Source organism: Rhinopithecus roxellana, chromosome 6, assembly GCF_007565055.1.
Source record: "Rhinopithecus roxellana isolate Shanxi Qingling chromosome 6, ASM756505v1, whole genome shotgun sequence".
Classification (NCBI taxonomy): domain Eukaryota; kingdom Metazoa; phylum Chordata; class Mammalia; order Primates; family Cercopithecidae; genus Rhinopithecus; species Rhinopithecus roxellana.
Window position 1 is genome coordinate 122,307,043 of NC_044554.1, and position 25,065 is coordinate 122,332,107.

The 25,065-nt window shown below is 39.9% G+C and overlaps 2 protein-coding genes across 6 annotated transcripts in view; one reads left to right on the plus strand and one right to left on the minus strand.

Annotated features, from left to right (window-relative positions):
- The window catches only part of PEX1 (peroxisomal biogenesis factor 1), a 42,614-nt gene extending 27,532 nt beyond the window's left edge, over positions 1-15,082 (minus strand). For 4 of the 5 annotated variants that reach the window (XR_004057900.1, XM_030932083.1, XM_030932082.1 and 1 more), the window contains exons 1-6: positions 14,864-15,082; positions 8,258-8,401; positions 5,165-5,248; positions 4,307-4,421; positions 3,442-4,208; positions 119-238 (exon numbers count right to left, since the gene is read on the minus strand). Coding sequence is in view for 4 of the 5 variants with exons in the window: in XM_030932083.1 (XP_030787943.1) it covers positions 119-238; positions 3,442-4,208; positions 4,307-4,421; positions 5,165-5,248; positions 8,258-8,401; positions 14,864-14,992 (1,359 nt within the window). In the remaining variant the exon portion in view is untranslated. Of the gene's footprint in view, positions 1-118; positions 239-3,441; positions 4,209-4,306; positions 4,422-5,129; positions 5,249-8,257; positions 8,402-14,863 lie in introns of all 5 variants that reach the window. The other variant, XM_030932085.1, reaches the window with a different exon arrangement.
- Positions 15,083-15,336: 254 nt separating this feature from the next.
- Positions 15,337-24,706, plus strand: RBM48 (RNA binding motif protein 48). Its single transcript, XM_010389460.2, has 5 exons — positions 15,337-15,482; positions 16,037-16,227; positions 18,995-19,140; positions 21,278-21,846; positions 24,038-24,706. Exons 1-5 carry the CDS (start codon positions 15,372-15,374, stop codon positions 24,122-24,124), a joined length of 1,104 nt encoding a protein of 367 aa, XP_010387762.1. The 5' UTR covers positions 15,337-15,371; the 3' UTR covers positions 24,125-24,706.
- Positions 24,707-25,065: the final 359 nt, after the last annotated feature.

Here is a 25,065-nt window from a genome sequence, read left to right on the forward strand (position 1 = left end):
AATAAAAAAAGACTTGTATCAAAAAGGAATACAACATTCTTATTACTTAGCTAAAGCAATTAGAAATCTTACAAAACATGTAAAAGAATTTTGATGTAACATATATATTTGAACTCACTAAATTCTCTCTAGGTTGTAACTTTAGAGATCTTGGAATTTTAGGGGTAACTTCCACTGGAGTTATCCTGACTACGGCATGCATTTCTATATTTAGTCTCTTCCTCAGGTCATCTGGAATCTGAAATTTAAAAATAAACAAAAATGTAAATATATTCAAGGCTTGGTTAAGAAATATTTCATAGCATAAATATTGATATATTAGCTTCTATGAATTTAGATGAAATAACAGAAGCTATCATAATAACTCATAGTTGTCTCAGTCCATGCAGGCTGCTATATCAAAATATCTTAAACTGGGTGGCTAACAAATGACAGAAACTTATTTCTCACAGTTCTCTTTTATAACAGCACTAATCCTATTCATGAAGGCTTCACCTTCATGACCTAATCACTTCCCAAAGACCACACCTCCTAATACCATCACCTTGGGAGCTGGGATTTAAACATATGAATCTGAAAAGGCCACAAACATTCAGATATCAACAGTGTAACCAGATGGATGTTCAGATATTGTCATACCATGAACATTTCAATCTTCTCCCTACATTTCTTTCCTTTTCTTTACATAATCTTTAGAATTAGAGCTTTAAATGAATGTATTTGACTGTACCCACCAAACCCATCTTTTAAACTATGGTACATTTACATTCAAATTAAATGTTATTTCTAATCTTGGAGAAGCCTTTATTTGTGAAAGCTGACAACCAGTGAAGAAGCTGGAATGGCCAAAACTAATCACAGACGATCTGCCTGATTGTCTGATTAAATGATTAAATCCAGACAGAAACTTAATCTAAAAAGCAAAGAGTAAAATTTCTCCCACCCCCTAACGAAAATGTTCTAAACTTAGATTGTGGTGATGGTTGTACAACTAGCATAAATATACTAAAAATGACTGAATTGTACACTTTAAATTTTATCTCAGCTGGGCGCAGTGGCTCACGCCTGTAATTCCAGCACTTTGGGAGGCTGAGGTGGGCAGATCACGAGGTCAGGAGTTTGAGACCAGCATGGCCAACATGGTGAAACCTCGTCTCTACTAAAACTACAAAAATTAGCCGGGCGTGGTGGTGGTAGCCTGTATCCCAGCTACTTGGGAGGCTGAAGCAGGAGAATCACTTGAACCTGGAAGGTGGGGCTTGAAGTGAGTGGAGATCATGCCACCACACTCCAGCCTGGGCGACAGAGCGAGACTCCATCTCAAACAAACAAACAAACAAACAAACAAACAAAAAACAAACATATGTATATATATCTCAATAATGATGTTAAAAATTTCTCTCAACTTCTCAAATATAAGCACTGAAAGACATAAAGATGACTTTATTAACTTCTAAAGAGCATGTGCAGACATATTAATGGTAGACAAAAGCATAAATAAAAACTCTAAGGTACATATTCTGACTTAAAAAGAATTTAACAATCAAGTTTCCTGTTTTTGTTTTTTTAAATCACCATGCTTCACAGGGTAATAAAGGTTCAAGTGAACATGAATTTGTTAGTTGTATCACCAAGTGATCAATTTTGATCTCTCAAGCCAAGTCCATTTTAGTATCTGATTTCACCTACTGTGACTTCTCATTGTCCATGGCTCTTCAACCTTTAGTGAACTGGGAAGGGCTGAGTCCTTACTGCTATCTTAATCACAGGACTTTACCATCAGCACTTCTCCCTGTTCTCACCATATAATTTCAAGGAAATAAAAGGATATTCCCATCTAATGACAGAACCAGCTAAATCATAAGCTCAGTGTTAGACATTTTGAATTTGAGAATGCAGTGGGATCCCTGAACGGACAGTTTAAAGCTAACAGAAAATAATGATCTGAGGCCAGGCACAGTGGCTCATGCCTGTAATCCCAGCACTTTGGGAGACTGAGGCAGGTGGATCACTTGAGACCAGGAGTTCAAGACCAGCCTGGCCAACACGGTGAAACCTCGTCCCTACTAAAAATACAAAAATTAGCCAGGAGTGGTGGCGCACACTTGTAGTCCCAGCTACTCTGGAGGCTGAGGCAGGAGAATTACTTGAACCTGGGAGTGAGTGGAGATGATGCCACTGTACTCCAGCCTGGGCAACAAAGCAAGCCTCTGACAAGAAAAGAAAAGAAGGGAAGGGAAGGGAAGGGGAGGGGAGGGGAGGGGAGGGGAGGGATAGAATGGTCTGGAGCTTTAGAAAATGATGTAGGCTGGCCAGGAGCAGTGGCTCAAGCCTGTAATCCCAGCACTTTGGGAGGCCGAGGCAGGCAGATCACCTGAGGTCAGGAGTTCGAGACCAGCCTGGCTAACATAGTGAAACCCTGTTTCTACTAAAAATACAAAAAATTAGCCAGGCATGGTGGTGCATGCCTGTAGTCCCAGCTACTCGGGAGGCTGAGGCAGGAGAACCGCTTGAACCCGGAAGGCAGAGGTTGCAGTGAGCCAGATCATGCCACTGCACTCCAGCTTGGGCAACAAGAATGAAACTCCATTTAAGAAAAAAAAAAAAAAAGAAAAGAAAAGAAAATGATGTAGGCCAAAGAGATTAATGCTTTGCCAGTTATTTGCATAAAGGTCACAGGTAAAACTGTTGGAGAAAAAAAAATCTACAAAAGGAGACAACCTTCCCTTTCTATTTTATTCCCTTTCCTAACAGGTTCCTCTCTTTATCACTATGAAGTCTTACTTTGCAGTGGTTCAAATTTAGGTTCAAATAAATGGACTAGTGACTTACGTCATATAAAGGTAGCATTAATATTTGTGGCCAGGATGAGGGGCTGGAACACTAGTTGCCATGTCTACTTCCTCTCTGTTATACACAAATTAAAGAGCAGACACCAGCAGGGTAAGCAGCTTCTGGATGCATTCCAATCCAGGTGCCACCACATGCAGCAGGAAGGTTACCTCATGCCATGGATTTCTCCCTATACTGGCCCTTTTCCCTAAGTATTAACAAGATGCTTTCGGTAACTGGGGAACAAATCTGCAAGCATTAAAGGTGGGAGGCTTTGTAGGGCACTCCATGCTGATGAACCCCCAAGTCAATCTGCCTAGGTTTGAATCGACACTTACTAACTATGCAATCTCAGGCAAGTAATTTTGACCTCTCTGGGCCTGAACCTACCTAAGCTTGTACCTATTCAAGCTTACTTGGCCAGAAAATACACAATCTTTATCCATACAAGGACTTTACTGCAAAGAGTAAATGTGTCCCCCAAAGCTTTAGGCACTGTGTTTCTTTTTAATTGATTTTCAATTTATATATGAAATACTATTCTAATTCATAATTTGGGAATGTTCAAGCCACATAAAATTTCTCCCAAGTTATAAAATTTATACTAACCCAGACTTTCCCAAGATGGAGAACTTCTACATTTTTGGTGTATTTGATGGCATTCTTCAATTCTTCAAGTCCATTCCAGACTACTTGTAGCACACAGGCCTTCTCATCTTCTTCGCTATGATCTGACCTAGTTTTTTTTTGATCTAGTGGCTCTGACATCTGCTTCTCTTTTTCAGGTGATAAGACATTTTGTTTTGTTTTACTTTGCTGTTGCTTTGGAGAAAGTAGCTTAACTAGCTTTCCATATGTCACAGTAAAGCTGGGCTCTACATCAAAATATTCCTGGTCCCAAGGAAATACATGAATGGCACAGTGTTTATGAAAAACAGAGGTTGCTGACGCATTATATATACTAGGAGGTTGAGATTTGCATACTCTGAAAATATTGTTTAGAGGAACAACCTTTGACTGCATATTTTTGAACGCATTGATTTCAGTTAAACCCCAGGATGTCTCTTGTTTCTTCTCAGATCGAAAGGAAAAAATGTTTCCTATCATAGTCCATAAACTTGCTACTGATGATGAGTCAACTGGAATCTCTGACTCGTTTTCATTAGATTCAGTGATTCCCACAGCATTTGACTGAAGTTGCTTGGTTTGAAGTTCTTTCATTATGCCTTTCTGGTCTCTTCCATAACTAGGAAGTTTTTTATATTCAGCATCAGCTTTTGAAAATGTATTCTCTTTGGTTTGGCGTGTCTTTGGCTGAATAAGGAGTTTGGTGTCAGTTTCCAGCCTTCCATAAGAGGCAGTTGGTATTAGTGCAACTGTGTAGAAAATAAAGCTTATTAGTGCACATTCATTTCTACTTTGGACTCAATGCTATAGTGTAGAATATGACAGCAAATATTACAATAGCACCTACCGATTTGGATAAATATGTACGTTTGTTGATCAACCCAAACAGGAAAAATGGCTTTTGGAAAAACTATTCGAATTTGATCTAGAAGATGCTGTTCAAGGGAAACGGCATGCAGCTCCTAGAACCAATAGACAAAAAGATCAACTCACTTTACATTTTGTCCATTCCATGTCTAGTAGGAAAAATCTCAATTCATTTTTAAAAAACAAATTTTAATGTGCATATTTAATATATACAACATGATGTTATGAGCTACATATAGATAGTAAAATGGTTACTATAGTGAAGTAAATTAACATATACATCATCTCACAGTTACCCACTTTTTTGTTTTTGTGGTAAGAGTAGTTAAAATCTCATTTAACATGAATCCCCAATACAATTTTATTACCTATAGTCGTCAGGTTGTACATTAGATCTCTATCAATTTATTCTTTTTTTTTCTTATTTGAGACAAGGTCTCACTCTGTTGTCCAAATTAGAGTACAATGGCATGATCTTGACTCACTGCAGCCTTGGCTTTCTGGGCTCAAGCAATCCTCCTGCCTCAGCCTCCCAAGCAGCTGGGACTAAAGGCATGCACTATCATGCCCAGCTAATTTTTGTATTTTTAGTAGAGACGGGGTTTCACCATGTTGCCCAGCCTGGTCTTGAACTCCCGGTCTCAAGCAATCCACCTGCCTTGGCCTCCCAAAGTCCTGGGATTATAGGCATGAGCTACTGTGCTGGCCCCAATTAATTCTTATAATTCAAAACCAACTCAGAATATATAATAAAGCTTAGAGAAGAGAAATCTAAAGACATTGATATTGTGAAGTAATTTAACCTTAAATGAGAGAGTTCTTATTTGGTTTTCTTTACCAGTATCTCCCAATCATCTGCCGAGAGGGGTTCCACCTCAACTTGTTGACAAGATACCACATGGGAACATGGCTTGAGAAATACCTAGAAAAAATTAAAAATTTAAAACTACTTTTAAAAAACTTTTATGTGTCATATACTAGAAAATAAGAAGCTATCTTCTTACCATTTTAGGTAAGTAGATGTGCGTGTGTGTTTTGGAGGGGGGTGTATATGTAGTCTATGTAGTCTTTCTGTTTTGAGAGATGGGGACTGGCTCTGTCACCCATGTTGGAGTGCAGTGGTACAGTCATAGCTCACTGCAGCCTGGAAACCCTGGGCTCAAGCAATCCTCCCGCCTCAGCCTCCTGAGTAGCTGGGAAAACAGGTGCAAGCCACTGTGCCTGGCTATATGTGTAGTCTTTCATGTGACAAATATTTATTGAGTACTTATTCTTATCCAGGACTTGATATACTCAGCATTTTAGGAAAAACTGTTTCATAACTAATTACAGAATGAAGAAAAATACATCTCAGCACGACACGTTTTTCAAAAATGAAAGTAATCACTAAAATGTAAAAATGTAAGTAAAAAATATAAGAAGAAATGACTATATCATCAAGTTATGGCTTGATCTAATATGTAAATATTCTCATTATTTCTAGAAGTTTTGCAACAGCCATGCTGCTTCAAGAAAAGTGAAAAATACACTGAAATAGACATTGGAGACAAATATTTAGAAGTATAATCCTTCACAGCTAAAAGTTAAGTAAAACAAATAATACCCTCTCATTATAGTTTAAATTTATAAAACACTAGTATGTCTATAAGCTGGAGCCACCATCTTACTTCCTTTCCCCTTCTATAGGCATTTCCAAGGATTAAAGGAGTAAAATCCAAAGCCTCTGCATGTTAAATACTCTAAGTAACCAACTCTTCCTCTCTGCTTTTGTGGACTGGAGCAGAATTTCCCTGAGTGCCTCATCCCCAGACTCCTCAGTAAATTTCTCTTCAATATCTCCCTTACTGAAAAGGATGATTCTGAGCAAGTACAAAGCAGCTCCTGCCCACCAAGAAGCTAGAGACTCAGTTTCTTAGTGACATTGCTGCAATAAGGGATCTAAAAAACATCAGGTAAAGTCACTTCAAAGCAAATGGGAGTTAAAAACAAGTAGGATTCTTCAGAGACTAATTAAGACTTGAAAATCAGGAAGTTGATGCCCACAGGGAAGTGCCAGGTACTCAGAGGGCAGAACTGTAACTTGCTAAGCAATCCTGGGTAAAATATTCCATCTCCTTGTATTGTAGAACGAAGCACCAAAGTTAATGATTTCTAAGGTCCATCTGGCGCTAAAATTTTAAGATTCTAGCAACAATTTAGAGTATGCAAGGGACTAGTGCTAGGTTTATAGATTTCTCTAGTCTCTTCTCATCAAAAACATGCATAAACAAGATTAGTCTGTGCTTAAAACAAGTTAAAAAGACATGGCACTCTCGTGTATTATCATGGGAAATTGGTAATAGCAGTGTAGCCTCATCTATATAAGTTTTAAATGTATAGCACCCTTGGCTATTCTGTTTTTAAATGTTTCAGTCCACATATATATCTGATTCTGAGAAAGCACAAAGCAGCTCCTGCCCCCTAAGAAGCTAAGGACTCCTGGGCTAGTCAGTCCACTTTCTGTTCCTATCAGTGATTCTTCAGGAGATAGTGTCTCAGTGGCAGGGCTGCAGCAGAGGATCATAAAGACACAGAGAGTGAGAGACAAAGAGAGACATGTTAAATGCACATTGTTTGTAATACATGGAAAGGTATCTGAAATATTTTGTGGGACAAAAATTGCAGAAAATATGAATGATCTCATTCTTCCAATCCTAAAGGTCTACTGAGATCCTCCAAAACAGTAGACATTCATTCTGAGGATGGGACTGGGGAAAGGTAAAAACTCATTTTTTACTTTCAATGGTAAAATAGTTATAATGAATACATATTATTACTACATCTTCTTCTTTTAAGAGACAGGGTCTTGCTGTTGCCCCCAGCTGGAGTGCATAATCATAGGTCACTCAAATTCCTGGGCTCAAGCATTCCTCCTACCTCAGTCTGCTGAGTAGCTGGGACTACAAGCATGCGCTACCATGCCCAGCTAATTTTTTTATTTTTTTGTAGAGATAGGGTCTTGCTATATTGCCTAGCCAGGCTAATCTTGAACTCGTGGCCTCAAGTGGTCCTCCCACCTTCGCCTTCCAAAGCACTGGGATTACAGGAATAAGCCACTGAGCCCAGCCTCATATTATTCCTACAGTTTAGAAAATGTTTAAAGGAATAACTTGATAAACATAAGAAAACAAAAAATAGACACGGGTATTTAAGCTTTCAGGTTTATAATCTAAGCATATTAAACTCATAAGGGAAGACAAAAATGGAAAAATAATAACCCTCTGTTGTAGAATTTTTTATTTTTTATTTTTTTCAAGACATTGTTTCACTCTTGTCACCCAGCTGAAGTGCAGCAGTGCAATCTCAGTTCACTGCAACCTATGCCTCCCAGGTTCAAGCAATTCTCCTGCCTCAGCCTCCCAAGTAGCTGGTATTACAGGCACCTGCCACCATGCCCAGCTAATTTTTGAATTTTTAGTAGAGATGAGGGGTTTCACCATGTTGGCCAGGCTGGTCTCCAACTCCTGACCTCAAGTTATCCGCCCACCTCGGCCTCCCAAAGTGCTGGAATTATAGGTGTGAGCCACCGCACCCAGCTGAATTTTTTAATCAAGTGAGACCATGGAAGGTTATAAAATATATCAGAAATGAAGTTCAATAATAGTAAGTAGAACCTAGTAATTCAAAAGGAAAAATAATCTCACGAAACCAAAATTAGGGAATGTGGAAAATGAGTTAAATAGTAGAATAAGAAGCAAGTAGGGAGTATGGTAAAATACAAGATACTAAACACAGCGTACAGTCAGCTTCAATAGACTAGACTAGTTACATAATAGCATACAAATTAGGTGTCATCTCACCTCCTTTAACAAAAAATCTAAACTTTTTATTTTATTTCTATTGCTATATTATGTGACATTAGAAGAAAGTTATTGCCATCACATGTGCTTACCTGTCCCCCATTTGAGAGTCCAAGTTTTTGACCAACTTGTCTGTTAATTTCAGCCACATTTTCACCTTGATCACTAAAATGCCTGCCTTCCACCCAGCTCAAGAATGCAGGCTGGTGACTCCAGACCACTTCTATAGCTTGATTCTATTCATATAAGAAATGAGAGGAAAAAAGGTTTTCATATACATTTTTTCTGGATTCACATGAAAATAAACTATTATTTCAATTCACACGTACAAAAAGAGTTCTACAGATAGTTCTCTGTTATCTACATTTGTTGTAGCATTTAAAAATCTATAATCATTTCCAACATCCAATGCTGGTGATGCTAATGAAGCCAATACCCTTATATTCTTATAGCAGTGTTATAAATTTAATCAATCCTTTCAGAATTCAAAATGGCAGTGGTCAGTCAATACACTTACATAGCAGTTGAGCCACATATAATTATTTGAGCATTTATTCCCAATTAATTATTCAAAGAAAAAAGAAACTACAGCAAAAGCTATCTGTGCAGTATTTTCTATAATAGTAAACACTTGAGATTATCTTAAATGTCTATCAATAGGGAAACTATTAAATAAGCTATAAATTTACTATTTTAACATATAAGTTAATAAGTAGAAACATATATCATCTTTAAAAATGTAGCAACATAGTTTTAGAATTATGAAATACCAACCAGATGGAGTATGCAATCCATATTTATTTACTTATTTATTGGAATAACAATAAATGCATGTGGCAAAAGCACAAAATGTACAAAAGGGTAAAATGTGAAGCCATGTCCCTGTTCTCAGAGGTAATTACTGCTGTTTCTTCTGTACCCTTCCAGAAACGTTATATTATGCAGTCTCTTAATAATTGTAAGGGCTCATATAACTATGGGAATATAGGTTTTAAACAAAGCAAAATATAACATTTATTCTCATTAAAAGAGCAATTACATAAAACGTGTTTGTGGCCAAGGACCAAAAAAGGGTTTTCTACAATTAAACAATTACAAACTCGTTATAGAGACCTTGGAAAATATATAAACTTGGAAGGAAACAAATGAACTACTGATATTCTCTCCACAAAAAAGACAACCGTGTGAACAATTTGGTCTATTTCTTGTTAATCCTTTTTTCTATGTGCAAGTTTTTCATATAGTTGTGTTCATATAGGCACAATTTAATATCCTTTTCCCCTACTTATATATTGTATCATAAGCATTTTCAAATTTTTTTTTTTTTTTTGAGACAAGATTTTGCTCTGTTGCCCAGGCTGGAGTGCAGTGGCACAATCATAGGTCACTGTAACTTGAAACTCCTGGGCTCTAGCAGTCCTCTCACCTCAGGCTCCTGAGTAGCTAGGAATACAGGCATACACCACCACACCTAGCTAATTTTTTTTTTTTTTCTATAGAGATGAGATCTCACTATGTTGCTTAGGCTGGTCTTAAGCTCCTGGCCTCAAGTGATCCTCCCACCTCGGCCTCCCAAACTGTCAGGGGCTTGAGCCACCATGCCCAGCCACATATATCATTTATAAAATAAAAAGAATTTTATTAATATGTATCAATAATAAATTTTAAAAACCAGCCAGGTGTGGTGGCATACACCTGTGGTCCCATCTACTCGGGAAGCCAAGGTGGGAGGATCACTTGAGTCAGGAAGGTTGAGGCTACAGTGAGTTATGATAGTGCCATTACACTCCAGCATGGGCAACAGAGTGAGAACCCATCACACACAAAAAAAGACTTATTATATCAGGAAGCTTCAGTGTTATTAATTTATTTATATCAAAATAAATTCATTAAGTTAAAAATATTAGGCCAGGCGCAGTGGCTCACATGTGTAATCTTTATACTTTGGGAGGCTGAGACAGGAGGATTGTTTGAGCCCAGAAGTTCAAAGCCAGCCTGGGCAACATGGCAAGATCTACATCTCTACAGAACATTTTTCATTAATTTAAAATATTAAATATCAAATTCATTCATTTACATGGAATTTTTTTTCTTGAGACAGGATCTCACTGTGTTGCCCAGGCTCGAGTGCAGTGGCACAATCACAGCTCACTGCTTACTGCAGCCTTAACCTCCTGGGCTCAAGTGATCTTCCCACCTCAGTCCTCAATCTCTCAAAGTGCTGGGATTACAGGCATGAGCCAACATGCCCAGTCTTTACGTTTCTTGCTTTTTCTTTTTTTTTTTTTTTTTGAGACAGAGTCTCGCTCTGTCACCCAGGCTGGAAGGCAGTGGTGCAGTCTCGGCTCACTGCAACCTCCACCTTCCAGATTTAAGCAAGTCTCCTGCCTCAGCCTCCCAAGTAGCTGGGATTACAGGCCCCCACCAACATGCCCAACTAATTTTTGTATTTTTAGTAGAGATGGGGTTTCACCATGTTGGCCAGGCTGGTCTCAAACTCCTGACCTCAGGTGATCTGCCCACCTCTGCCTCCTAAAGTACTGGGATTACAGATATGAGCCACCACGGCCAGTTTATGTTTCTTTAAATGAGACAAATTTCAAACAATGTTGAAGTCACTTCTGGGACAATATCACGTACTGGAAATTAAACACATTATTACAATTTTATATTTAAGAAAGCCATCATCATGTATCATTTAGTTGTGTAATTTTTCTCACAGTTTTCACAAAACAGTCCAACTGTTCTGGCTGACAAATTCTTTCAACTGAGTGTATTTTGCCTAGCTTTGGAATCAAAAGTCTTCAGTTACTATGTCAGCTGTAACTGTGTGAGATATTACAAGAATGAAAGTGATCAAGTCCCAGATACTTTCTGTGGGTTTTCATCAGAGTCAGCAATACATAATCCAGATCAATTCTACTTCATATGAAGAAACTTAAGAGATGCAAATATGAGAGATGCCCTGAAATATCAAAAAAAAAAAAAAAAAGGAAACTCTACCAGCTCTCTGAAAAAAAGGAGAAATGAACATTATTGAGGAGGAAAAATACTTCTAATTATTTATTTGGTCAAAAAGGAGTAACCAGCTCCATAAAGTCATAATATGTGCTCAGTTAGATTTAGCAAACTTTGCAGACCAATGTTCTAATTTTTATGTCAAAATACTTCACTTGAACCACAGAGCCCTAGCTATTCAGGTAAAGAGAAGAAAGAGACAGCTAGAAAGGAGCCTCTTTTCCAGGAGTCAAATCAAATCAATCAATTAATTGATCTTCTTTGACCCAAACTGAGGTATCAGTATTACCAGGAAATCTGCAGGTAAAACCATCCGTCGGAATGCCTTAGGAATGTCCAGGTCCAAAGCCTGGGGTATCTCTTGCTAACACAAGGGAAATGAAAATTGTGTGGTCATATCCGAATGGTGATTTAGGTTCGTTTGCATGCACTGTGTATATGAATCCTCTCTCTCTGTTGCAATCACATCAAGTTCTGAGTACAGAGAAGGTAACTTAGTTGAAGCAGTGGTTCTCAACCAGAGGTGATTTTGTCCTTCAGTAGACATCTGACAATGTCTGAAGACCTTTCTGGTTGTCACAAATAGGGGGAGGCAGTACAGGCATCTACTGGATAGAGACCAAGGGTGCTGTTAAACATTTAAAATGTACAGGAGAGCCCCCAAAACAAAAAATTATCCAGCTCAAAATGTCAACAGTGCCAAGGTTGAGAAATCCTGACTTAAAGCATCTACTGGGGAGTCAGTCCCGAAATAATGACTTGAGTAAACAAGAGAATACAATACTCGAAACACAGAACAAAGTATATCAAATGTGATGTGTCACGTAACACAATAGAGAAGTATTGAAAGGGAGACAAACGTGGGCAACAGAGAACTGGAAAGCTATGTGGAGGATGTAGGATTATGCTCTTTTCAAAGACATGGAATTTGTATGGAAGGAAGAAAAATGACTGAGGGAAGAATGGCATGAGTAAGAGAACAGAAGTGGGAAGGAGATTGGTTATAGAAGAAACAGTGAGAACGGTAGGTTGGGTGACGCAGAGTGAGCTATAGACAAGAGGGCAAATTAGCTGCATGGCAATGGTATTGGCCTAGGAATGCCATTTTCCTTACGTGTAAACGTACAGAAATAACCTAGATGCTTAAGGTCTCTATGGTCATTAACATTCTGTGATTCTAGGACAGTAGGTCTCAACTCTTTTGTGCATCCAAGTAGCCTGAATAAATTTTTTAAAATTAGAGATGCCTAAAGTCTATTCCCTAAGATTTTGATTTAATAGGTCAGAGGGTTGATCAGAACATCTGTATTCTTTTTTTTTTTTTTTTTGAGACGGAGTCTCGCTCTGTCGCCCAGGCTGGAGTGCAGTGGCGCGATCTCGGCTCACTGCAAGCTCCGCCCCCTGGGTTCACGCCATTCTCCTGCCTCAGCCTCCTGTGTAGCTGGGACTAGAGGCGCTCGCCACCAGGCCCAGCTAATTTTTTTTTTTTGTAGTTTTAGTAGAGACGGGGTTTCACCGTGTTAGCCAGGATGGTCTCCATCTCCTGACCTCGTGATCCCCCCGTCTCGGCCTCCCAACAGAACATCTGTATTCTTAAAAGCTTCAAGGTAAGTCTGACATAGGCCAGAAAACCATTGTTCCAACCCCTCTTCCCATTACTGCATGATCTGTATTATGTACTCAATGTTTCACCCCAAATAAAGTAATTCAAGTATTAACTCCCAACTTGTGAACCTTTCGGCTTTCATAATTATCTATGGCCTCTAACCCAAGAATTCTGGGAATCTATCTTAGACAACCAGAAAAAATGATGTTTTCTAAACAAAGATGTGTTATTTTCAACGTTTGATTAAAATATAGTTTATCACTTCTAATGCCTAAAAATTAAGTACAATCTAAATAGTCAATCATAGTGAACAATTAAATAAATTATGGCAAATTTGTGCTAGAATACTAATTAACAACTTAAAATGATGACCTTTTAACAAAATAAAACACTCATAATAACATTAAATAAAAACACTAGGACACAAAACTGTATGTGTGTATATAGGACTTCATTTCTGTTAAATATGAAGATTAGAAACAAAACTGGAAGATTTGATCCAAACTGTCAACATTAGTCACCTCTAAGTTCTGGGATTATGGGTAATTTATTTTCCTGTTAACAATTTTCCATGTTTTCCAAATTTTCTACAAAACATAAGTTATATAAATTTACATAATTCATCAAGAAATAAATGTATAGATTTATGGAATCTATAAAGTCATAAACTTATTACATTGATAATTAGAAAGCAAAGTTGACCTATTCTGCTAATATGGGCTGAACAGAAACAGCAATTTGTTCCAGGGCTAAAGACATTTACATTTCAAAAAGATACGCATGAATTAGTTCTTATAAGTACTTCTTGAAGGCTCAAAATTTAAAACAAGATCAAGATCAAGACCACTAAATTCTTAAATAGTGACGAATGTAAGGTAACATGAATTAATTCTTATAAATACTTCTCAAAGGCTCAAAATTTAAAACAAAGATCAAGACCACTAAATTCTTAAACACTCATGAATGTAAGGTAACAACTACATCTTAGGATCAAACTAGAGTTACTGTAAGAAAGCATTCCTACTATCATGAGCGGATTTGAAAATATGTTGAAAAATCCCATCGAAGCTGACAGAGCACTGAACCAACTTCTACCTGGAACTTGGTGACAGTGACTGATTTGTCTCAAACCATAAAGCCCATCAAAAACCAAAAGATTGTCTACTTAGTAGTAAAAAATAATAACGACGATGATAGGAGGATTCTGCTGAACTCATGTTTTCAATGGACCAAAAAAATCTTCCCCTAGGAATGGAGAAGTAACTCAAGTGGAAAGAAGGGATGCTTGAAATTATTGCAAACTCTTTATTCATTGCATGGATTAGCCACTGGTGGGTACCATGCATCCAGGATTTACGAAGATTTCAAATACACCGTCCTTTTGCCCCCATAACCACACTCAAACTCGTGAGACCATGTGCCTCTATTTTTAATTATGAAAATATGGACGCTGTATCTCTACCGGTGGTTAGAACTGTGAAACATCCCAACCACAACGTCCAGAAGGGCGACTGATCGCAGAGCTTCAAGTGATCTTAACTACGTTATGTGTTCCTGACACACTACAGCTGTGTTCCGAGGGTCAGGGAGGCAAGGCAGAACCATCACTGTATTAAGCTTTCCCGCTCATGGGACGCGGTGCTCAGTCCCCAGGGACCGACAGGGGCTCCACCAACAACTCGGCGCCTCCCTCTCGCGGCCCGGACGGCAGCAGCACAGGTAACTGGAAATGACTGGCAAGAAAAACACCTTTTAAAATAATAAAAACAAACCACTTCTCAGGAACTTTTCCAGCCTGGAATGAGGAATATTTATAAAAACAGTGGTAGAATATTAGGACATTTCTAGGCCCAGTTTCACCAAGTGAAAAGACCTGGGATAAGACGAGCCCAGGGCTGCACTGGACTTGCGGGAGGCAGAGACTACCCAGAAGGGCCCTGCCGTCGAGGGACCCTGATCTCTGTGCGTCTCGGCGGCGCCCGGGTGGCAGCTGGTGTCCCGCCGCGTCCCTGAGAGGCTTCGGCCTTGTCCGACCCCAGGCTGAAGATCAGGTGGCCCGGGGCCAGCACGTTACCTGCAGCAGGTGCAGCTGGGCCACGAGACGCCGCGGCAGGTGGAGGAAGCAGTCGCGAGCGTTGGTGAAGGCCACAGTCACTGCCGCCCCGCCTCCCCCAGCACCCGCCAGGCGATCGCTGCCCCACATCGTCCCGAAGCGTCGCTCTGGGTTTGCCCACCCTAGCGCCGCAAAGGACACGGGACCCAGCAGGCCGAGGACGTCGGAACCGGAGGAGATCGATCGGCCCCGCCCCCTGCGGCCCCGCCCCCTCTCCCCGCTGCGCGTCTCGCCGTAAGCCTGTAGTGGGGTGGGACAAGAAAGCTTCTGTCACCCAGCGCTCCTCTCCGCCAAGCCGCTCGGGGGCGGCACCTGGTTCATCAAATCCTCGCACGCAGGAAACGATGGCCGACGCTGTCGATTCTCCAGCCAATCCTGACACTCCTTAACTCATCCCGCTCTCTTATTGGATAAAAGGGATCTCAGCAGGGCGGATGTTGTCCTCCCTGCGAGGATCAAAGTAGGCAAGATGGCGTCGAGCGGTGGAGAGCTAGGGAGTGTATTCGACCACCACATCCAGAGGGCGGTGTGCGACACGCGGGCCAAATATCGGGAGGGACGACGGCCTCGTGCTGTCAAGGTAAAGTGATTTTTGGTTTCATTCCCTCTCCTCGGTAGCTTTTTGTGAGCGCTAGCGCCATATGGCTAACCTACGGAAATAAAGGCACGACAAGGCTTCCGTCAGATCTGTCGCTAGTTAGAGCTAGCATGAAGAACCCGGGGCCAGATACCAAAGATTCTCACGCCCCTTTTGGTCAACTATTAGAACATCAACTCCATGAGAACAGGGCTTGGTTTTAGTCATTGGATCTTCTGTGTTTACAGTACTACTTGGCACAGGTAAGCCCTCAGTGAATATTCGTTGAGTGATTGTTCCCAGTGACTTCTGCCGACTCAATTTCTGGAAAAATATGTCGACTGAAGGTAGTCTGTTATATGCCTTAGGTAGCCTCTCACATGGACTGTTACTCTTTATGCAGAGGGAATGGCAGAAATTTTATTTTGTGTTTTTTGCTGACTGGGTTGAACAGATTATTTCTTGTTTTCAAAGTTCTGTTTAAAAAAAAAAAATAGAGGCAGATTCGTCCTAGGCTTATTTGCGAAATACGTTTAATAACTCTGCATTTCTTTCAGGTATATACAATCAATTTGGAATCTCAGTACTTATTAATACAAGGAGTTCCTGCTGTGGGAGTCATGAAGGAATTAGTTGAGCGATTCGCTTTATATGGTGCAATTGAACAGTACAACGCTCTAGATGAATACCCAGCAGAAGACTTTACTGAAGTTTATCTTATTAAATTTATGAACTTACAAAGTGCAAGGTAAGGTGCAAGTTAAGCAATGACTCGTTTCCTCATTTCCTGCATTCATATTTCTGTCATTTTGGCCCCAGGTTTCCCTCATTCATATCTGAATTACCCCAAAATGTAATCTAGCATATCTTTCTCCAGCCTTTTTACAGGTTAACTTTACTGGAAACACATCCATCACATCATTCCCATGCTTAACAATTTAACGTCCTGTAGCGTGGTAGAGTAAAAGTTGGGTTTGGCCAGGCGCGGTGGCTTACGCCTGCAATCACAGCACTCTGGAAGGCCGAGGTGGGCGAATCACGAGGTGAGGAGTTTGAGACCAGCCTGGCCAACATGGTGAAACCCGGTCTCTACTAAAAATACAAAATTAACCGGGTCTAGTGGCACATACCTGTAATCCCAGCTACTCAGGAGGCTGAGGCAGGAGAATCGCTTGAACCCAGGAGGCAGAGGTTACAGTGAGCCGAGATTGCGCCATTGCACTCCAGCCAGGGCAACAAGAGGGGATCTCCGCCTCCAAAAAAAAAAAAAAAAAAATGTGTTTGAGGGCTGGGTGCCAATAACTCATGCCTCATGCCTGTAATCAGAGCACTTTGGGAGACCGAGGCAGGCAGATCACTTGAGGTCAGGGGTTCAAGACCAGCCTGGCCAACATGATGGAAACCCCGGCTCTACTAAAAATACCAAAATTAGCCAGGTGTGGTGGTGCGGACCCGTAGTCCCAGCTACTCAGGTGGCTGAGGCATGGGAATCGCTTGAACCCGGGAGATGGAGATTACAGTGAGCAGAAATCACACCACTGCATTCCAGCCTGGATGACAGAGTGAGGCTCCGTCTCAAAAAAAAAAAAAAAGAAAAAATTTGGGTTTGATGCCAGGCATGTGGCTCACACCTGTAATCCCAGCACTTTGGGAGGTGGATGTAGGTGGATCACCTGAGGTCAGGAGTTCAAGACCAGTCTGGCCAACATGGTGAAACCCTGACTCTACTAAATACAAAAATTAGCCAGCTGTGTTGGTGCAAGCCTTTAATCCCAGCTCCTGGGGAGGCTGAGGCACAAGGATCACTTGAACCCAGAAAGTAGAGGTTGCGGTGAGCCAAGATCATGCCATTGCACTCCAGCCTGGGAAGAGTGAGACTGTCCCAGAAAAAAAAAAGAAGAAAAGGAAAAAAAAGTTGAATTTGATTCCAGCACTTTGGAAGGCCAAGGTGGGCAGACAGCTTGAGCCCAGGAGTTCGAGACCAGACTGGCCAACATGGCAAAACCCCATCTCTGCTAAAAATACAGAAATCAAGGTGGGCGTGGTAGTGCATTCCTGTAGTCCCAGCTACTTGGGAGGCTGAGGTGGGAGAATCAGTTGAGCCCAGGAGGTGGAGGTTGCAGTGAGTCATTTATGGACCACTGCACTCCATCCTGGGTGATGGAGTGAGACTGTGTCTCAAAAGAAAAAAAAAAGTTGGGTTTGGAGTAAGTTTTCCAGTTCCACTGCTTACTAGCTTTGTGATCTTCGACAAGTTATTTAACCTGTTTAAGTTTTTCCTGTTCTGTAAAATCTATATGGTAAAGGGACTTATCTACTTCTTGAGGTTGTGTGAGGATGAAATGAGATAACCCATATAAAGGGTTTAGCAGAGTGCCTCCTGGTCAGAATACAGTAAGCATTAGCTATTGTGGTTTCTACTGTTACTCCTTTCTGCAGAGTGACTCAGTGTTTTCCGGCCTTCTATGTGACATAAACCCTCTGCTCCAAAAAGGCTGAAGTATGCAATGCCTTACCTATTTTTATGTTGATCTCTGTTCTCCTCACTAATCTGCTCTGAGACCCATCCTTCTCTGGCTGTTATAATTCATATTTTCTTTCTTATGCTATCAGTAGAACTCATAATCTACCACAAAAGCACTTGATTTTACTGGGTCATGTGTTGTTTTCTCAGGCTGCTGTTATATGTAATCTCACTTTCTTAACCAACTTGCCAGCTCCCATGGTTAGAAAAATATTTTCTCGAGCTTTTCTGTTTTCCAAAGTGCCTAGTCTAGTAGGCTCTGAAGTAAGACATCTGGATTTGAATCCTTGCTCCTCAAACCAGAGTATGAGCATGGCTAAGTTATGTAATGTCCCAGTGCTTCCGTTTCATTACAGGGTTGTTGTTAGGTGTTAATTCAAGTGAAGCACTTATGACATTGCCTGGCATATGGTAAAATCTCAACAAGTATTTATCATTATCCCTGGATACAGAAGTAGTTAAATTTATTGTAGTACCTGGCCAATCATAGATGTTTAGTAAGTATTTATTGACTGAATAACATTCTTCTCATTTTCTCATTGTTATATGTTTAATAGTTCCTCAGTTATTGAACGTTTTATGATTATAGTATTTTTCATCTGATTTTTAAGGCATGAATCCCATTACAGAAATACATTGTGCTGAAAAAGCTTAATTGGGTATGAAGTAACTCTTCAGGGCCACAGAGAAAAGCTCTATTTTATGACCACAGTTTACATACTTCAGGCCAACCAGCTGGGTCCTTAGTTGTTTAAAGACTAGGGAACAAAGAGGCTCGAAGGGAAGAAAAGGGGAGGCTCTAAATACATACTCAAACAATGGGCTGAATACTGTCCACAAGCAGAGCATCTTAATTCCCAATCCACAGGATATGTATACACGTAGCAAAAGTTGGACTTTGCTTTTTAGATCCAGATATTGTATACTAGTTAAGCTTTCATCCCAAGTAAATCTAGATTTAAAAACCATGCTATCTTGTATTTCCATTCAGGACAGCCAAGAGAAAAATGGATGAACAGAGTTTCTTTGGTGGATTGCTTCATGTGTGCTATGCGCCAGAATTTGAAACAGTTGAAGAAACTAGAAAAAAACTACAAGTGCGGAAGGCATATGTGGTAAAAACTACTGAAAATAAAGGTATGGAAAGCATATTGCTGAATGCCTCCTGTATGTCAGGCACTCTGCCAGGTGTGTCATCATGCAATTCCTAGTCTAGTGGGAGGAGAGGCAAGTAAAGCATCACAGTATTCAGTAACTGTAAGGGTTCTCTGCAGCACATACATAATCTGGGTTGAGAAGGGAGAAATGTTGGTTCATGGAAGACTTCCTACAGTATGTGAGAAGTGGCTGAAATTTGAAGGATAAGTAGACATTAACTAAAAGGTAGAGGAAAAGAAGGAAAGGCAAGCCAGGCAGGATGTTTAAGTGTGTAGAGGAATAAATGAGCATCATGCATTTAAGGAACTTTAGTTAATACAGTATAACCAAAGCTCAAAGGTTTCAGTGAGAGATAAGTTTAGAAAAGTGGATAAGAAGTGAATCATGAAGGGCCTTGTATCCCATGCTAAGGAATTAAGGCTTTGACCAGACTGCGGTGAGAAGCAGTTATGATTTGCAGACTAGTTGTCGCTGCTAATCATGGAGAAGTTTTACTTTTGACGAGCAATTGACTAAATGCCCCCATATGCCTCTTCTACCAGATAGTGGTAGAGAGAAATAAAGTGGGAAAACTCTTGGAAAACTTACTCAGAAATCTGGCAAGAGAGCTGTTGAGAATTCCCAGTCATCTGTATCCATTGAACTCTAACTTGTAAGATAATAAATAGCACCAGGAAAACTTACGTGTTTGTATGACAAAGGAAATTATAAAATATTAATGTGGAGAAAGACCTTTGACATTATCTGACCTGTGTCCTAATTTTTCTTGGTGAGGAAACTAAGTCTCAGAAAGTTTGTGACTGGCCTATATTATTAGAGATGAATTAAGGACAAAAATAAGGATTAAAACCCAAGCTTTGGACTCCTTCTCCAGAGCTTACTTTTTAACTGCTTTAATCATCTCAGTGTTGGTGTGACAGCCTAGGATTATCTTCATTACTTGCTCCCCTTCCTCTTAAGATCTTTTTCCCGTGCTGCTGACCTCAGAATTAAACCTGACTTGTTTGGCCTTGGACACTTCAGTTAAGCTCTCTTTCATCAGCATTTTAGCATCTGTGCGACGCGTTTGTATACTTGGTCTTACTTTTCAAAAACTCTTATTATAGAAGTTATTATTATTATTATTTTGAAACGGAGTCTCACTCTGTCCCCCAGGCTGGAGGGCAGTGGCATGATCTCTGCTCACTGCAAGCTCCGCCTCCCAGGTTCACGCCATTCTTCTGCCTCAGCCTCCCAAGTAGCTGGGATTGCAGGCGCCTGCCACCACGCCCGGCTGATTTCTTGTATATTTAGTAAAGACGGGGTTTTGCCGTGTTAGCCAGGATGGTCTTGATCTTCTGACCTCGTGATCCACCTGCCTCAGCCTCCCAAAGTGCTGGGATTACAGGCATGAGGCACTGCGCCCGGCCTGGAAATTTCAAAACACAAAGGCAGAGAGACTAAATTAACACATCTCCCATGTATTAATATTAACATTAACAATCATCAACACATAGCCAATTTCATCTTTACCACATCTTCCACACTCCATGTTGTAGACTGCTTTTGGGAGAGTAAACCAGGGAAGAGGCCCTTGCCAGCCCTAGAAATGGGACAAGCATAGTGCTTTCTTTAGTAACTAACAAACAGAAGCTAAGGAGCATGATACATCCAGATAGTGGAATACTCTGAAATTGTAAAAAAAAAAAAAAAACAACTTTGTTTAATGATGGAAAACCTATATAAGATCTACAGTGAAATGGAAAATGCAGAGGTGCAGAGAAATGGATATTACATTTACCTTTTTTAGTGGGGAGAAAAAGAATGGGAGAAAGGCGGCGGCAAAGTAAAACTTACTGAACAGATAAATAAAAAACAATAGTGATTACTTATGGGGATGAAACCAGACCCATGGAGAGAGCAAGGAAAGGGTGACACTTGATGCTGTGTATCTTTTTATCCATTTTAGGTTTTAAACCATGTGAATATATTCCCTTCTCAAGAAACAGTTTTTTTGGAGTATAATTTGTTAACAATTTTAAGTGATTTTAAAAAATTATATGATTCTCAATGATGAAAACAATAAATTAACCACTTATGTTTCTCTTTCCCTCAACTTTTAAATTGTAATATAAAGACCATTACGTGACAAAGAAGAAATTGGTGACAGAGCATAAAGACACAGAGGATTTTAGACAAGACTTCCACTCAGAGATGTCTGGATTTTGTACAGCTGCTGTGAACACTTCTGCAGGGAACTCAAATCCTTATCTTCCATATTCCTGTGAATTGCCTTTATGTTATTTCTCCTCAAAATGTATGTGTTCATCCGGGGGACATGTAGACAGAGCATCAAACTCCTCTAAGGATGGTAGAAATCATCATAAAACAATGGGGCATTACAACCACAATGACTCTTTGCAGAAAACACAGATAAACACTTTTAAGAACTCAGTGGCCTACCCTGGTGCACAAAAGGCTATTACGTCTTCAGAGGCAGTTGACAGATTTATGCCTAGGATGACACAACTGCAGGAACGCAAAAGAAGAAGAGAAGATGATCGTAAACTTGGAACTTTTCTTGAAACAAACTCAGGTGGTAATGAGGTTATGATTGGACCTCTGTTACCAGACATGTCTAAAGTGGATATGCACGATGACTCATTGAATACAACTGCGAATTTAATTCGGAATAAACTTAAAGAGGTAAGGTTATTTTTAAAAATTGTTCTAAGAGACAATTTGGTTATAGGACTAAATGGGGAATTATTTGTGGGAACAATAGTATTGTAAGTTTTTTCACTTTTTAGTTTTTTGATGTGTTTTTCTATAGTTCTCTGTTGAAATAACTGAATTTGGCTAACATTTGATTTGCTTTGAACTGTTAACACTTGCTTTAAACAATGAACAGACATTTTATATCACTGTAGTTACAAAATATTAAAGCAGTGGTTTCAGCCAATTAAATCAGTCTGTGAGAGTGGTGCCCAGACCTGCCATTTTTGTTAAAAGCTCCCCAAGTAGTTCTAATATGAGCCAAAGTTGAGAAGGAAAATTCCATTTCTCTCAGATTTAGAGTTATTACTGTGTATATCAAATTAAAAATGCTTAATTTGCTTTTGTGATAAAGAGCAATAGAAGGTGAGAGTTCTAAAAATTGGGCCTCTAGGTATGCATTTCAAATGTAGACTTTGTTTTATTTTATTTATTTATTTTTTGGAGACAGAGTCTCACTCTGTCGCTCAGGATCTACGGTCACTGCAAGCTCTGCCACCTGGGTTCACACCATTCTCCTGCATCAGCCTCCTGAGCAGCTGGGACTACAGGTCCCTGCCACCATGCCAGGGCAAGTGTTTTGTATTTTTTAGTAGAGACGAGGTTTCACCATATTAGCCTGGATAGTCTCGATCTCCTGATCTCGTGATCCACCCGCTTCAGCCTCCCAAAGTGCTGGGATTACAGGCATAAGCCACCGTGCCCGGCCTCAAATGTAGACTTCTTAAATGATCAGGATCAGATTGTGCTGCCTAGGTAGTCTTTTTTTTTTTTTTATGTCATTTATATAATCATTTTCCATTTCCTAAGCAGAAATAAAGTTAACATCTGAGTTAGCTTTCGAAAGACACCTTTTTGTGGGATAGGGGTAGGGGCTACTGTTACAAATCATAAACTGAGGGTTGTGACATTCTCTTATACTTACTCCAAGATGCAGAAAGTGCTTTTCACATAGTTTTACTCATATTTTACAATGTGATTAAGGGAGGCTCAGGTAGCTTAGTATCTTATATGTACATTTTTTACCTAAAAACATCTGATTCAAGAGGCATTATTTAATAATAATTAAAATCCGTGGGCACAGTTTTAAAGCCTTCTTTAGTTTTTCAGTTTAGGCTGGGGACAGTGGCTCACACCAATAATCTCAGCACTTTGGGAGGCTGAGGTGGGAGGCTGAGGTGAGCAGACTGCTTGAGCCCAGGAGTCTGAGACCAGCCTGACCAATGTGATGAAACCCCATCTTTACCATAAATATACAAAAATTAGCCAGGTGTGGTGGTGCACTCTTGTAGCTACTTGGGAGGCTAAGGTGGAAGGATCACTTGAGTCTGGGAGGTGGAGGTTGCAGTGAGCCAAGATCATGCCACTGCACTCCAGCCTGGGTGACAGTGTGAGACCCTGTCTCAAAAAAAAAAAAAAAAAAAAGGTTTTCAGTTTGTGCTTCCACCCTTCCTTCCTTCCTTCAGTTGCAGCTGAACTGAGGCATAGACATATATACGCAGCTGTCTCAGCCAGAGCTGATTACATTTTAAAGAAAAATGTGTGAAGTCCAAATTCTAGGTCCAGAAATAGTAGAACAACAACAAAAAAATGTTAAATACAGTTTACTATAGTTTCTAATAATTTTCCATTTCAAATGAAGACTCTTTCTTTGCTTTGGCTTATTGTACACTCTTTGTACACTCTTTCTGATAGTGTGTTTGCCTTTCCTTTTTCTCCTAGGAAATTGAGGATTATACTGCTTCCTGCTCATTTCTCCAAATGTTTTCATCCCCCCAAATCTATCAGACATTATCAGTGTTTCAAGAATGCAAAACCAGGATATCTATCTGAATCTGTAATATAACAAGTGACTTTAGAATGTTAAAGTGGAGCATATGTTCACTTTTCTTCCTCCAAATTTTTTTTCTTTTTAAATAGCTTTAGAAATTTTACTCTCATCAGTGTTTGAACAGAAAACTTCACTCTGTGCCTAGGTCATAGGCTGTACCTTGAACTTAAGCCAACTCTGCCTCAAAAGCCGCATCAAGGATTGAACTATTGGATGTAGTCTTACCTCTTCTAATAGCTTTACTCCTGTGCTATAGAAACTAAATTTTAATGGTTCTTTTTTTTTAATTAGGTAATTTCATCTGTGCCAAAGTGTCCAGAGGACAAGCCGGAAGATGTAGATACAAGTCATCCATTAAAACAAAGAAGAAGAATATAGAGTGCCAGCAGCAAATTAGTACTTCCTGAAAAGAACATTTATTATTTATTTTTAGCCTGTCATTTTAATTCTTCTAGAGATTTTACTGCTGGTATTTTTTAATGCACTCCTCTTTGTAATTTCATTCAAGCTATTTGTCTAAAGTCATTTCTTTCTTTTTTTTTTGGGAGATGGAGTCTTGCTCTTTTGCCCAGGCTGGAATGCAGTGGCGTGATCTCAGCTCACTGCAACCTCCACCTCCCGGGTGCAAGCAATTCTCCTGCCTCAGCCTCCTGAGTAGCTGGGATTACAGGCGTACACCACCATTCCTGGCCAAGTTTTGTGCTTTTTTAGTAGAGATGGGGTTTCACCATATTGGTCAGGCTGGTCTCGAACTCCTGACCTCGTGATCCTCCCACCTCGGCCTCCCAAAGTGCTGGGATTACAGGCATGAGCCACCACACCTGGCCCGTTTCTTTTTTTTTCGACCCATACTTAATGTTGCAGAAACTATTCTTGCCATAACATTACCTCTCGTGTACAGTAATTATATGTAAATTAATTGAAGCAAATGTGGAAACTACAATAAAGATAGGCAACCAGCATCTGTTTCTGATTATAATACAAGTATTGGATGAGCCATTGAAACACTAGAAGTCAGGATGTTTCCGAATGCCAGGGTTTGAAAATCAAGACAATTCTGTGAGGTAAAAAGTGGATTAACTATTAGAACAAAGCTGAAATTAGAATCTTACATGCTTTAATTAACTTTTAAGAAGAATTTGCTTGACCTGTGGCAATCCAAAAATAAATCAGTATTTATAAATTCTAGACTTCTGTTACTGCTTCTGGCATATCCACACTTTTTTCTGTCAGTGGGTCACATAATTGGAAATTTCAGTACATCTAGGCTGTCTCCATTTTCTTTTTCTTTTTAGTAGAGACAGGGTCTCATTGTGTTG